Source organism: Onychomys torridus, chromosome 5 (assembly GCF_903995425.1).
Source record: "Onychomys torridus chromosome 5, mOncTor1.1, whole genome shotgun sequence".
Classification (NCBI taxonomy): domain Eukaryota; kingdom Metazoa; phylum Chordata; class Mammalia; order Rodentia; family Cricetidae; genus Onychomys; species Onychomys torridus.
The window spans coordinates 84,471,245-84,486,917 of record NC_050447.1 but is presented as its reverse complement, the minus strand read 5'-3'; the positions used below and the strand labels follow the sequence as shown (position 1 = coordinate 84,486,917).

The 15,673-nt window shown below is 39.1% G+C and overlaps 1 protein-coding gene across 1 annotated transcript in view; it reads left to right on the top strand.

Moving 5' to 3' along the window:
* Kif5b (kinesin family member 5B) overlaps positions 1 to 15,211 on the top strand; it is a 47,765-nt gene extending 32,554 nt beyond the window's left edge. Inside the window, exons 16-26 of the mRNA XM_036187582.1 lie at positions 799 to 987; positions 1,376 to 1,493; positions 2,001 to 2,062; positions 2,162 to 2,271; positions 3,024 to 3,125; positions 4,614 to 4,674; positions 4,774 to 4,845; positions 5,020 to 5,124; positions 6,391 to 6,607; positions 7,302 to 7,449; positions 12,657 to 15,211. Of these exons, the coding sequence (XP_036043475.1) occupies positions 799 to 987; positions 1,376 to 1,493; positions 2,001 to 2,062; positions 2,162 to 2,271; positions 3,024 to 3,125; positions 4,614 to 4,674; positions 4,774 to 4,845; positions 5,020 to 5,124; positions 6,391 to 6,607; positions 7,302 to 7,432 (1,167 nt within the window). The 3' untranslated portion in view covers positions 7,433 to 7,449; positions 12,657 to 15,211. The remainder of the gene's footprint in view (positions 1 to 798; positions 988 to 1,375; positions 1,494 to 2,000; positions 2,063 to 2,161; positions 2,272 to 3,023; positions 3,126 to 4,613; positions 4,675 to 4,773; positions 4,846 to 5,019; positions 5,125 to 6,390; positions 6,608 to 7,301; positions 7,450 to 12,656) is intronic.
* Positions 15,212 to 15,673: the final 462 nt, after the last annotated feature.

The following is a 15,673-nucleotide window of genomic DNA, read 5'->3' as shown; positions in this document are numbered from 1 at the left end:
GTGGCTTAGTGAGTAAAGGCACTTACCATATAATCCTGATAACCTGAATTTGATCCCTGGAGCCCATGGTGGAAGGAGAGAACTGACTTCATGTACTTTATCACATGCACATTGGCATTTAAGCACATCATACTTGTGCTTGTTGATATTGATGGTAAATTCTTTAAACATCTTTTTTATCCGCCTATGTATTTGATTAGAACAGTAGTAAGTCAGCTTGGAGGGAAGCTCCTAAGTGAATTGACCTATTGTCACGTCCTACTCTTTTGAAAATAATATGTGTATTTGTGAATGTGTGTGGAGGTCAGAGATCAACAGCCAGTGTCTTCCTTATTCACTCCCCTTCGTTATTGAGACTGGCTCTTTCACTGAATCTGGAGCTCAGTTAGCTAGCGTCCTGCCATAGAGGTCCTCTGCTCCTGAGTGCTGGGAATTCACCGTGACCGTTTTACCTGCGTTCTGTGGCTGAAAACCTCAGTCCTCAGTCTTGACAGCAAGTGTCTGACCTGTGGAGCCATCTGCCTGTGCATACACATCATGTTTTGGAACAAGGGTCTCATTGACTGCCTAAAATGGCTGGCCAACAAGCCTAATTTGGGAAAATAGACAATGAGCAATTTCGGCTTTAACTTACTCTTTTGTTTGTTTTTTGAGATGACAGGTTCTCCCTTGGTTCAGTTCGTAGAGCAGGCTGTTCTTGAACTTACAGAGCTCTGACTGCCTCGGCCTCCCAAGTGCTGGGATGTTTGCCACCACTCTGCCCTGGCTTTAACCTACTGCCTCATGTTTGTCTCCCAGCAACCGGAGGGCACTGGTATGATAGACGAAGAGTTCACCGTTGCAAGGCTCTACATTAGCAAAATGAAATCGGAAGTAAAAACCATGGTGAAACGCTGCAAACAGCTGGAAAGCACGCAGACTGAGAGCAACAAAAAGATGGAAGAAAATGAGAAGGAGCTAGCAGCATGCCAGCTCCGCATCTCCCAAGTATGTGCTGCAGAATGGTTTTCAAATTCCTAGAAAGTTATGTGTGTAAATTTTATTATAAAGCTTTTCAGAATCACAAGCTTCTGTGTATTTTCAGTAACAAAGGGCCTAGTTTTCTTAGTGTAGCTGTTTCTTAGTGTAGTTGAATGATTTAACATGTACATCCTTCCTAAGTATGGGAATTACCTAGAAATATGTGACAAAATGGATGAGCAGAACTGCGGGGCCCAGTGTTCTGTCTTTGCTGCTGAATAATGGTAGGTCCTACCCTGGAACTATTCAGGGAGGGTCAGGAGTAGCAGTGTCTCAGGTTTCAGGTGGTGCATTTTAACTGCACAAGGTATGTGTGGTATTTCCCCACTTCATATAAGTATTTTTTCCCCAAAAGCACGAAGCCAAAATCAAGTCACTGACCGAATACCTTCAAAATGTAGAGCAGAAGAAGAGACAGCTAGAGGAGTCTGTTGACTCTCTTGGGGAGGAGCTGGTCCAACTTCGAGCACAAGGTACTGGCTTCCAGTTGCTCTGTCCATATACTTCCTTACTGTAATGTAAATTGATGTACACATACTCCCACTGAAAGTAAATAGACAATTTGGAATAGTAAATAAATGACCCACTTCAATGTGACTTTTTTAAAATTAAGGAGTATCTGGCCTCCAGACACATACATACACAGATAAACACATCCATATGAACATGTGTAGCCCAAACACACACGTTGAGAAAAAGAAAAATTGTATTGAGTATAAATAGCAATTCAAGGGATTTCCCAGAGTTCTTGTATGCATGTTGAGTGTGTGTGTATATGTAAATTCTAACATGCAACATTTAGAAACTATTTCACTTCCCTTTTGTGATATCAATACAATGGTGGCAATGAAGTATTGAATGTGGAGAGTTTGGCCAAGTTCTTACTGAACATGCTTGCTTTACAGTTTCTATTAGGAATCTCAGGCTCACTTTGGTCCTCCTTTTTTCTCTCTCTCTCTCTCTCTCTCGTACCCAAACAGAGAAAGTCCATGAAATGGAAAAAGAGCACTTGAACAAGGTTCAGACTGCAAATGAAGTGAAGGCAAGTTTGATGCTGTAGTGGGTCCTAAGGTTTTTAATCCATCACTATTATTGATCTTAGTCTAACTTTAATATCTTTCTCCTTCCAAACTAATTTTAGCAAGCCGTTGAACAGCAGATCCAGAGTCACAGAGAAACTCACCAAAAACAAATCAGTAGTTTGAGAGATGAAGTTGAGGCAAAGGAAAAACTAATCACCGATCTCCAAGAGTAAGTATTGCACTTGCTCTGAGTTGCTCAGTACTAATTCACAAGGTTGACTATTCAGACCGGAGGAGCTCATTGGGTACTAATGGACAGACACAGTCTCACTAGACAAAATTAGATTTCTTTTCATATTTTTAGTAACACTTCCCAAGTTGCAGATCAGTTTTGAAAATATTTTCTAGACCGTTTGATCTGAATATTTTGTAAAAGAGAGGAAAGGGAACAAGGGGCCCAGCTTGAATTCGTTTGTGGAGATAGTTACTAGCTTCTAAGAGGTTTGAGAAGGGCATCCTAGAAATGTTGCTTTGTTTTTAAATAGTCATTGCCTTTTATCTAGAAGCCATTTCTTCTCTTCCCATGTTTCCTAGCTCTACATACATAGACTACAATAGTGAGATCTATGATCATTGGAGTAAAAACCCAAAAGGAAGGAACAGAATAGTGATGACAGCGTTCTGGGAGGCGGTTCTTGTTCCTGATACCTCATGAGAGTGGAGATAAAAGTTAGGGGAGCAGAGGACAGTGATCTCAGATGGTCAAGTGACTGAAAGGTCCTGGCCAACTGGCAGATGAGATAGAGCGTTTTAGAGTTCAAGCCCAGTGTAGTGGCACACATCTGTAATCCTAGGCTGATGCAGGAAGGTTTCAAGTTCCTGAACAGGAATATGTAATTTCAAAAAGCAAAGCCCCCAAAAGTTCAATTTTGATGCTGACATTCAGACACCTTTGAGTTGAGCCTTGTATTCTTCCATCAGCCAAAACCAGAAGATGGTGTTGGAGCAGGAACGCCTAAGAGTGGAGCATGAGAGGCTGAAAGCTACGGACCAGGAGAAGAGCCGGAAGCTGCATGAGCTCACGTGAGTGTCACCTGATTAGAGCCTAGAGTACAAGGGACTGCGGGCACTGCCCAGGGCATGGCTGCCTTCTGCCTTGCTTCATTTGTGACACGTACTTGTTCTGCAGTGAAAGCAAGTTCTCACATAGACTATAGTCCTGTTCTTTAGACTGCCTGTTCTTTTCGTAGTGTCTACAGTACTTCAGAATCTATCACAAAAACCATCCTAAAATCTGATGATGATGATGATGATGATGATGATGATAATTTAGAAAATTGTAGAATATATTTCTAATACATTTTGTCAAATTTTGTTTTTCATAAAAAGGACATTGTTTTGGCTTTTTAAAAAAAGTTTTGAGTTTTTTTAGTTGTTGGTGGTTTGTTTGTTTGGTTTTTTGTCTGTCTTTTCTGTCTCTCTTAATGTGTATGGAGTGGCCTGCCCAGATTTATGCATGTTCTCCATGTGCATGCCTGGTGCCCACAGAAGTCAGAAGAGAGTAACAGATACCCTAGAACTGGAGCCACAGACTGTCTTAAGTTACTGTGGTTGCTGGGAATCAAGTGGGTCCTCTGCAAGAGTAACAAGAGCTTCACCTGCCAAGTCCTCTTTCTATCCTCTAACTTGATGTTTTGAACAGAGAGTTTTTCCCCCATACTTTTCCTCATTCACTATGAGTTACTTTTTCCCCAGAGTCTGAATAGGTAGATAACTCATGATGATAGTTTTCCACAGGCCTTGAGTTTTAAGAAATTATTTGCAAATGAACTATGGTAGTTAGGATAGTTGAACTGTAAGACTAATTCAGAAAGGGTTGCATAAAGGTTCTGCTGAGGGCTGGGAATGTTGTCCAGTGGGTAGGGAATGTGCCAGGCATGCACAAAGCCTTGGGTTTAAGTCCCAGCACCACAGCACAGGGGGTATTCTGCTACATTTCAGCCGTAGTTTTGTGTAATATAAAATATTTTAGTTTTAGACAAATTTTTCCACTTAATGAGTGTTATTTTGGGTGAATTAACAGGATACTATATGTAGCATGTTTTAGAATAAAAATTTAGGCCATCCATTATATGAACTCTGCCACATACTGTTTGATCTCTTCCATTGCTGTATGGGGGCTGTTTCTCCCTATCAATTATATATTAAAAAAGAGACTGAAATATATACATACAGATTTCTTTGAAAGATACAGTACAATCGGGCAGTGGTGGAGCATACCTTTAATCCCAGCACTCGGGAGGCAGAGCCAGGCGGATCTCTGTGAGTTCGAGGCCAGCCTGGTCTACAGAGTGAGTTCCAGGAAAGGCGCAAAGCTACACAGAGAAACCCTGTCTCGAAAAACCAAAAAAGGAAAAAGAAAGAAAGATACAGTATGGGCAAACACAGACTGTTGTTGAAATATGAGCATCTTTCTACTTGAATTTAATAAATTTTGATTTAATTTTTGCTAAATAAAACTTATTTATGGAGTCAAAGCTGAAAACATGTACCTGTGTTGCTTCAATTTAGGGTTATGCAAGACAGACGGGAGCAAGCAAGGCAAGACTTGAAGGGTTTGGAGGAGACAGTGGTAAGCAAATGTGAAAATCAGTAGGAGTGGGGAGTATGCTTGGATTTTCTACTGTAGTTATTGTGAATGTAAGACCCGTGTCTTTATTCTTAATTCAAGGCCAAAGAACTTCAGACTTTGCACAACCTGCGGAAGCTCTTTGTTCAGGACCTGGCTACCCGGGTGAAAAAGGTGACCTCATAGTGCGAGGGCTGCCTGGGGAGTGCTTGCGGTGTGGGGCGCTTTTTTAAAGTGTATGCATGTGGGCATGCCTTCATGAGTCTCGCAGCGTCCGTGTCTGTGTGGAGAAAGCTCGGGTGTTCGATCTTCACACACTCTCTGCTTTTGTCACCCTCCTCCTCTCAGAGTGCCGAGGTTGACTCTGACGACACTGGAGGCAGTGCTGCCCAGAAGCAGAAGATCTCCTTCCTAGAGAACAATCTGGAGCAGCTCACCAAAGTGCACAAGCAGGTAACAGAGAGCGCGTCCTGTGGCAGCATTGCAGAGTGTAACTGGGGGAGTAGGAAGCATGTTAACCCTCAGAGCCCTGAACCGTTAGCTCTGGGGCACTGGGTGGTTCTTTGAGCAGTTATACTCAATATAACCAGGAACTTGCTGGGAAGTTCACGTTTTCACTTGTTACTTTCTGAGCCTGGGTCTCATTATGTAACTCTGCAATCTTCCTGCCTCTGTTTCCCAAATGTTGTGGTTATAGGTATGAACTACATGTTTTTACTAACCCTGTTATTATACAAATCCTATGAAAAGTGTGAAATACCCTTATTTCCTCTGTAGGAGTTCAGGTTGAAATGTCTTAATTTATTGGAAAGGCTATATTATAATTAAAGCATGGTCTTTGTTGATCTTTCTGCCCGTTATCTGAAATACATAATGTAACATGATGAACAGTTCATATTTTTTACAGGAATGTGTATGTTTGTTTTGCCAATTTTTAAAAATACAACTTTGTTACTACAAACTCAGTGATTGCACCACTATAAAGTTTTAAAGGAATGTTTTGGTTTATTAGTGTGTTTACTTGGGCTTTTCATACACCTACAGAGCAAGCTGGAGACTAAGCTCAGGTAGTAGTGTTTGCACGAAATCCTGGGTTCAATACCCAGCACCCCCATAAAAAGTGGGTGTGGCGGTGCTTACCTGTAATCCCAACTGGGGCATAGAGACCAGAGGATCAAGGTCATCCTTCACTACATGAATAGGAGGCCATGTGGGATACATGGAATTCTGTCTCAAAAGCCTACCCAAAGGGATATTTGCTTTACCAGCTGAGTTGTATTACTGAAGGAAGTAACTGCACTAGTACTGTGGTCTACTTTATTGCCTGCCTAGGTACAGAAAGATTACAGTCAATCAGCCCCATAAAAAAGTGAAAAAATAATGAAATGAACAGGGCTGGGATGTTAGCACCTAGCGTGCAGGACATGTCCTCAGCACCACAGAAAACCTAGTGTGGTGATGATGCCTCTAATCCCAGCACTCAGTCAGAATCCAAAGTTTAAGCTCATCTCCACAGGGTGAGTTTGAGGCTGTTCTAGGTTATTGTCTCAAAACAAATAACTAAACAGTGTGTGCTTTGTGAGATGTATGTCTAGTATGTATGTATTTTCACATGGTGCTGCCTAAATGGAAAAGCTCAATCGAAAATGTAGTTAGGAAATGCTCATTTTCTTAAATCATTTTGTTAAAGTTGTCCATATTTTCTTTGTATACCTTTAGTTAGTGCGTGATAATGCAGATCTTCGCTGCGAACTTCCTAAGTTAGAAAAGCGACTCAGAGCTACTGCTGAGAGAGTAAAAGCTTTGGAGTCAGCCCTGAAAGAAGCCAAAGAAAATGCATCTCGTGACCGCAAACGCTATCAGCAAGAAGTAGATCGGATAAAGGAAGCAGTCCGGTCAAAGAATATGGCCAGAAGGGGGCACTCTGCACAGATTGGTTAGTAGAATATACAAAATCAAACTTTGACATAATGCCCAAGTAGCTTGTCCTTCAACTTGAAAGCATTTTCTCCTTTATCATGCCTTGTCAGGACAGTATCTCCTGTCTTTATTTTCTAAACTACTGAAAAGTGGCAGTGTTGAGAAGGAAGATAAGAAACCAAGAGGTAGCCACACTCACAGGACACCTTATTAAATGACTGGGTAAACACCAGGAAAGTGGGAGAGAATTCTAGAAAGGAGAGACAACAGCCATACTGTCTAATACTGTCATGTATTAGAATAATTGTGGGTGCAGAAAAAGAGATTGTAAGAGCATGCAGGTGAAGACACTTCCTGTGAGAGCCTGATGGCTTGAGTTTGATCCCTAAATCCCACAGTGGTAAGAGAATTGACTTCTGAAAATTACCCATCTGTGAGTTCTAGGCCAGCCTAGTCCACATAGAGAGTTCCAGGACAACTAGAGCTATATGGAGAAAACCTACTTCAAAAATGAACAAGTAGTCAATAAATATTTTGAAATATTGTTAGAGACAAGATTATATTGATTATTTCTGGAGAATGGGAAATAACCAAGAAACAAAAATACAAAAAGAAATTAATACATGGAAATACTGGGGAATGGGTAGAAACCTAAGTAATCACTGCAGTCACTGTTAAACCATGTTCTAACTCCATTGTCTGTCTCACAGCAAAGCCCATCCGTCCTGGACAGCACCCAGCAGCCTCTCCAACTCACCCTGCTGCAGTTCGTGGAGGAGGCACAGTTGTTCAGAACAACCAGCCAGTGGCACTTCGAGGTGGCGGAGGCAAGCAGGCGTAATCCTTGACACATCGCAGGTGTGGGTTCATACCTGGCTTTTGAGTTGTCACTGTATGTGGAAATGCTGAGCTACAGACTTAGGATTAGTTTCACATTAGGATCAGAATTTTTTTTTTTTTTATGTGTATGGTTTTATGAATGATTTCTTATAGTCTGTTTCATGATTCAGATAATCTGTATTTTCAGTTTTATGTTGTTTTTAAACTCTCGTTGGATCATTTATAGTAGTTATTTGTATCCTGCCCAATGGTTATGCCCTGGTTTATAATATTGCCTTTACTAGAAATTTAATAAAGCACATTAATTTTGTTTCAAAATTGAAACTTCTGTATGTGAAATGTGAAATGTGAAGTGTCTTTTATACTATCTCATCCTTTAGATTACTATCTGAAGATGCCCAAAACTGGAATTCCAAGGGGTGAACATTTTTAAGGTTTTTATAATTGCTTTTTAGAAGGACAGCCTCAAATTGCATCTTAATAAAAATTAGCATTTGGTTGCATCTTTGCCAGCATTGAATATTGTTAATTTGTAATCTTCTATTTTGATAGGCCCCAAATAGCATCCCATTGGGTTATTGAATGAAGGTGGATTCTATATGCATACTTATTTCCATTTATGTTTCCTTTTTAAACAAGTTACTTCTTTATGCCCCTTTTCCATTCACCTATTGTGTGTTGATTTTTCTTTTCTTTTTAAAAATTTTTAGTTTTATGTGTATGAGTATTTTGCCTGCATATATGTATGTGTACCACATGCATGCAGTACCCCTTTGGTCCAGAAAGGAGTGTTGGATCTCTGGGACTGGAGTTATAGGCAGTGAGCCACCATGTTGGTGCTAGAAATTGAATCCTGATCCTCTGGAAGAGGATGCTGCTTTTAAGCACTGAGTTATCCAGCCCCTGTGAGTTGATTTTTGGGTTTCTGAGTTTTCCTTCTTCTTTTTCTTTTTTCTTTTCTTCCTTATTTGATGTACATGTATCTTCATGTTGTGTGTGGACACAAGTGTGGAAATTAGAGGACAACTTGGAGATTCTGTTCTCCTTCTACCATGTGGGTCCCAGGGATCAAATTCAGGCTTGTCATCTGTTCCTGGCAGGAAGATGTCATTTGAGGGCTTTCTTTGTAGTGTGTGTGTGTGTGTGTGTGTGTGTGTGTGTGTGTGTGTGTGTGTGTGTGTGTGTAAGTAACTATATATGTATGTATATGTGTGTATATGTATATACAATAGTTGAGGACTTTTTATATACTATAACTGAAATTTAAGATTCTGGAAATAACATACTGCATGTGTTCTTCATGTGATACTTGATAGCTTTCTTTTTAATTTAGTGGAACCCTCAAACTTTGTTCTGTATCACGTTCATTAATAAATAGCTGCCTAATAGTTTATGACACATTGCCATAAGTCTGACTTTTAGCTACAGAAGTCCCACAGTAAATGCTGAAATTTTGCTGGGTGTGTTGGCACACTCCTTTAATCCCAGCACTCTGGAGGCAGAGGTAGGTTGATCTTTGTGAGTTAGTCCATCCTGGTCTACAAAGTGTGTTCCAAGACAGCCAAAACAGTTAAACAAAGAAACCGTCTTGAAAAAAACTACACACACAAAAGCTGAAAACTTAAAATACTAGATAATTATGAGATGGTAAACTCTTAGTGCTTCTGAGAAATGCTAAGGCTGGTTTATTTTGATTTTGTTTGGCACTTTGCATTTTACTGTCTCTAACTTTTGAATAGAGATTGAAGCAGCAGTATCTAGTGTAAGATTTAAATGAGAGATAAAAGTGGGGGGTTTAGAAGTGTCAGTCTGGCAGCAGTCAGCCTATTGCATTCGTGAACTTGAGCCTAGTAACTTTTTTTAAAGTTAATTCTTTCTGGGCTGGGGAGATGGCTCACCCTTCCAGTTCAATGTCTGCCACAGAAGCGTGAGGACTTTAATTTGGCTTGGCACCCATGTAAAAGCTAGACAAGGAAGTGCACATCCGTAAACCCTGCTTGGAGGAGGGGAATCCCTAGAGTTCACTGGGCAGCCAGCTAGTAAACCAGAGTTCAGTATGGTGTCCTGTGTCTAAAAATACATTGGTGAAGCAAATTGCCCCTCTTTGGCCTCTACACACACATGACAGACAACACATATGAAAAGTTAACTCATTCTCCTTTTTAATCCCTTTGAAATTCACTATAAAAGAAGTTATGGATTCATGAAAAATAAGTGTTTGGTTCCTTTTGCGCAGCTGTAATAACAATCACATCTAACAAAATTAATATGTGTAATATTATCTAATATCCAAATTGAGATTTCTCTCTTGTGCCTCCCTCTTGGGGTGCTGAGGACTTAACTCAGGACTTTGTACCTGCTAGTCAAGGGCTGTGCCATTGAGCTATACCCCTCAGCCCTCTATTTCTTGTTAATATCCTGTAAAGCTATTCTAAACCAAGGCATGATCTAGGACTTTGTATTTTTTCTCTTAATTTTCTTTTAGTCTAGAATATATCTGTACCCTTTTAGTGAGAGTGATTTACTAAAGATACCCCTTATCATGAATGTATGCTACCTTCTGGATGTGTTTAATTATGTGTGTTTATTCCTTTATTTACTATGTGTGACTAATGGTTATTCCTTTATTCACTATATATGAATGTAGATTGACTGATACAGCATAAACTTTTTGTTTGTTTTCTTTTTTTTAAGCCAGGGTCTCATTTGTATATTTTGGCTTACCTAGACTTGATGTGTGGACCAGACTGGCCTTGAATTTATAGAGATCCATTCGCCTTTTTTTCCCAGGTGCTGGGATTAAAGTTGTGTGCCACCATGCCCATAGTGTAAGAATCCCCATTTCCACCCTCCACCTCCCCCCCCCCCACCCCCCACCTCTGAGATAGGGTTTCTCTGTGTAACAGCCCTGGTTGTCTTGGAACTCACTTTGTAGATTAGGCTAGCCTTGAACTCACAGATTGCCTACCTATGCCTCCCAAGTGCTGAGATTAAAGGCACCCAGGTGGCAATGTAAACATTTTTGATTGAGCTATACTATAGTGACACAGGAGACAGAGTAGTTAATGTTCCTACACTGAGAGATGACCCTCCACACTCCATGTCCTGTGTCTGCCCACTTTGGACTAATAACTAACTTCAACCCTTATTTATTCATAAGATGGAAACAGTTCTTGAGAATTACATGAGTTAAGGTATCATCATGTAGCAGCAAGCTTTTCTTACATAGAAGCTGCCCTTTGTGCCTTCCCAGAGGGGGGAGTTTCAGAGTTCCAAGTTTATGTCTTCAGATGTTGTTTTCATGTTAAAATTCATATGTAAACCTTGAACTCATTTCATTTGCATAGAGTAGACCATGTTCTCTACTAAAATATGTACAGCTCATTTATATAGCGATAACAATTTAGAACATAGGGGAGATCGCTGGCTCAGCTGATGGGTTCTCGGGAGTTGAAAATGAATTTATGAAGTATAATTGCTTATAGGTTTGTTGAATTGTTATATCAAAGGATAGTCATTTTTATTTAATTTTTTTAACTTTTTAATTTTTTTTATTTGTTTTAGTTTTGCTTTTGATTCTTTGAGATGAGGTTTCTCTGTGTAACAGCTCTGGCTGTCCTGGAACTCAGTTTGTAGTCCAGGCTGGCTTTGAAATCACAGAGATCTACTTGCCTCTGCCTTCCAAATACTGTTGTTAAAGGTGTGTGCCACCACTGCCTGGCTTATTTTTATTATTATTTTTTTAATTATGTGTATATGTGTAGTGCCCACAGAAGCCAGCGATATCAGTCCCTCTGGAATTGGAATTATAGGTGGCTATGGACCACCCAGTGGGTGCCAGGATCTGAACTAAGGCCCTCTGCAAGAGCAGCATGCTGATCATCCCTCAAGCCTTTTAATTTCTTATTCCAGTGTATCTTAAACTGCGATGGGTAACTGATGAACTGTTGAAAAGTTAAATACCCTGAAGATAAATTTTTTAATTTTTGAGAAAAACATTTCAAATATGGATACATTTAGGGCAGTGGTAATAGTTTGTAATAGTGTTAATGTTTTGTTTCCAGTTTTACATAGCCAGTCTTCTGTCACATAGCACTGTGAACAGGATTTTACTAAATGCAGGCACTTGAGGATATTTGTGTACTGAGGGTGGGGAGGTAATGGCTGCAGGTCCATGTATGTGGAAGTCAGAGGTCAACACTGGGTGTCACTCATTGTCCTCCACCACCTTGTTTGAGACAGACTCTCTTCTGCACACTCCAGTCTAACTGTCCCGACAGCGTCCAGACAGTCTCACGTCTCCTGTGCCTTGCTTCATGTGGGTTCTGGGGATCCCAACTCAAGTGAGCATTTTTACCCAGTCAGGCATCTCCCCAACACTTCCTTATGTTTATTTAAGCCACATATATTTGGTTGGTTTTTTTTTTTTTTTTTTTTTAAGATTTATTTTTTATGTATACAGCATGTATGACTGCAGGCCAGAAGAAGGCGCTAGAACTCATTACAGATGGTTGTGAGCCACCATGTGGTTGTGGGTAATTGAACTCAGGACCTCTGGAAGAGCAATCAGTGCTCTTAACCTCTAAGCCATCTCTCCAGCCCATGTCATATATATTTGTAACTAACTGCTGCTAATTAGTGGTCCTTTGATTTAAGAATGTCATGTTTTTAAAAGATTGACAAGCCTGCTTTCCCCACTTCTCCATACTCCCCATGCCTCGCCTCCAATTAATGGTTAAGCCTTCTTCCTGAGAATCCCGAATACTAGGATTACATGATTGAGCCACCATGCCCAGCTCTGTTTCTTTATTTAAATTATTCATATATCAGCCCACCTATGGCTTTATTATTAGGGATGAAAAGAAATGGGCTGACCTTGTACACATTGTCCTGCTCATAAATGTTCAAATTAAAAGATAAGTAAAAGAAAGAAATCGGGCTGGAGAGATACACAGTGATTAGGAGCACTTACTGTTCTTGCATAGGACCTGAATTCCTTTCCCATTACCCACGTACCTAATTCCAGTTCCAGCGGCTCCCTCATCTGAACTTCATGGGTACTAGTCAGACATGTGGTGCCCATACAGGCAAGACACTTATGCACATAACTCTAATTGAAAAGTATTTTTAAAAGAAATTAAGTCATTCCTGTTTTCATCCTTCATTATTATCTCAAACTTGAGTTTTATAAAAACTAAAATTTTCTCTGCTTTCTCCCATTTCAGGTATTGAAAAGTAATTGAAGTTTGAAGAGGACATAAAATCAAAAGAGTCTTTCAATAACTCTAACCTCTACCCCCTTGGGATTGTAGACATTTGATTTTTTACTGTGTAAATTATTCCTAACCTGTACAGCTGTTTCCTATCTACTCTTGTAAACTCTGCTGCTTCCCAACACTAGAGTGCAATGTTGATGTCCTAGAAGGGAATGACAGTTACAGCTGCGGCCTATTTATTACGGTTTGTCTTTGGTGTCTGCGCTGTGCCCAGTAACTACATGACAGGACTGTGTTCCTTTCAATGCCTTTCTGTGTCTTTAATCTTGTTTACATTACCTAGCTGCTATTGCTGTTCATTTTTCTTTTCCTACTAAATGTCTTCTTTTTTTTTTTTTTTTAAAGGAAATATGGACTATTTAGATTAAATGTCTTAAACTTTACCACTTACAAGACTACATGCCACAAAATAGATCAGTGAGTACTGTATTTCAGAAATCCCTTGAGCAGGGTGTAGTGGCATACGTATTTAATCCCAGGCAGAGGCAGGTGGATATCATCCAGTTTGAGACTGGCCTGATCTATCTAGTACGTTCCAGGAGAGACCCTGTCTCAAAAAACAAAGAAAAAAAATTAATAAATTTAAAAATAAATATCCCTTGAAATGAAATCAGAGTTTATGTCTCTGGAGTCTCTGAAGCTGGCCTCTGAAAACACTGAACACTGAGACCTCGGATTGTCTAGTCAGGAGCTCAAGACTGAGCAGGCTGCTTGACTGTTAGCTCATGAGATTCCTGTTGCATCTTACTTTAAATAGAAACATTTTACATATCAAAAGCAAGTCTCATTTTAAGGATGAGTTTGGAAATGGTTGTGTATTTCTACTTCTGCACTCAACATAGCTTAATGGGACAGTAGTGCCCTGCTTCATTCTGTTATACCTGCCTGCTAGAGCAAGAATTGACAGATGCTAATGCCATCTTTAATATTAGGAAATATTATGGATTAAGACATTAGAGAATTAAACAATTTTAAATTGTTAAATAATTGCATTGACTTATAAATTCATAGCCTTTGAAAATTGAGAAAAATTGTGAATAGGACAGATAAACCATAAACTTAAAAATACATGGTTAATTCTGCTCTGAAATCTTGAAGGTGGTTTTCACCTGCTACACTAAGTCATACACTATAATTTGTTTGGTTAGAAATAATAACTTGTTTGCAAGTCACTAATAATCCTCAGAAAAGTTAGATTGTTGGCCATAGTGCATAATTTTGTAATTAAAACTGTGTGTACCTATTTTTGCCACTCATTTTTCAGATGATTAAATTCAAATCAGGTTTATTTTAAGGAACTATAAAAGTAACAGGGAAAGATTTCAACATCTGCTTCCTTAGTGCTGGGGTAACTGCAACCCTGTTAGCAGAAATCCACAGGAAATGGGGTGTCTGAGGTTATTCGGTTGATAGAGGAGCTTTGGAAGTTCTGTGTTAGAATCTGGCTGTCAGAATCTTTGAAAAGTTTTATATACAGATATTTGTATTATTAAATTTGGAGCCATAGTCAGGAGACTCAGATCATAATTGGCTTATTTTTCTATTTCCTTAACTATTGTAATTTCCACTTTTATAATAATTTTGATTTGAAAAATAAACTTATTTATTTTTTTAACAGTCAAAATCTTTGCTGTTGTAGTCTGCAGCCTTTAATGATTGTGTTGCTTTTATGATTGAAAGAAACACTCCACAATTGAAGTGAAACCTTGATGCAGCAAGGTGTGTAAGTCGTGGTTAAGTAAGATGCACGGCTCCTGTGGTCATCACTGTCTCTGTGAGAGACATCTGGCTGCATTCATAAGGACGTTCTTTCCAAGTGAAAATTTGCTGCTTTCGCACTTTTCATAATGGAAAAAAAAACCTCTTTTGTCTGAATACAGTAGTTTTAAAATGTATCATGGGTATTGGTGCTGTGTAACACAATGAATTGTAACTAGCATGTTGTTAAGAAAACACATTGTTAGGTTTTTTTAAATTTTAATGTTTCTTTTCTATTTATAATTTCAAACTTTCATAAAGTATACTAAGAATTTCATAAATTTCTTTTCAGTGAACTGAACTGCTCTTTTTTGCTATGATAGGTCATTAAATATAGCATTCACTTGAAATGGACATTTTTTTATCATCTAGAATATTGAAAGTATTTTAATTTGCAGTGTCTTTTTTTGTGACTGGATATATTAGTGTCCTTCTGAGTGGTATTGGTAATTGGTTCAGAAAAGAAACTCAGTGAACTAAGAGTAGTATTTATTCATGGTGATCAATTAAATTATTTGCCTAACTTAAGGAAACTAACTGCTATGCATAACTGAATTTATGTGCAACTCTCAGTTTGACTGGAGGTAACAGAAGAGAGTCTGAGTCTACCTGTGGAGTATGCTGGCTTAGTGTCAGTGCTTAGAGTTCATTCACGCAGAAATGGTTTGGGAAGACACCATAGAATTTTAAGTTACCCTGCATGCTGTAAATGAATTTAAATAAAGGAAAATCTTTTTGAAATGTAATGGCATTTTTGAACTTTACTTAATGAAATATTAGCTTGATTTTATATAACTGAATGGCCTGCCCTGACAGAATAGCAGGGTGTATATGTGTGTGTGTGTGTGTGTGTGTGTGTGTGTGTGTGTGTGTGTGTGTGTGTGTGTGTTTAATGTGTTGTTCCCTCTCAAACAACAGGTCAAAAATTAAGACCTAGAAATCATCAGCCTCATTTTTGTTATTTTAATGTTATTTTGCATCTTTCTACTCATTTGTGTATATTTTAGCAATGAGTGACTTCTACTAAATTCAGGTGGGATTGGCTTGTATTTTGGTTTGTATCTTAAAATTATTGTGGAAAGTTTTAATCATATATCAGTATATTATTTATGTATGAGTGCTCTGCTCTATCTGCATGTTCCTCTGCTCTCCAGAGGATGCCATTGTCCTATTATAGGTGGTTGTGAGCCACCATGTGGCTGCTGGGA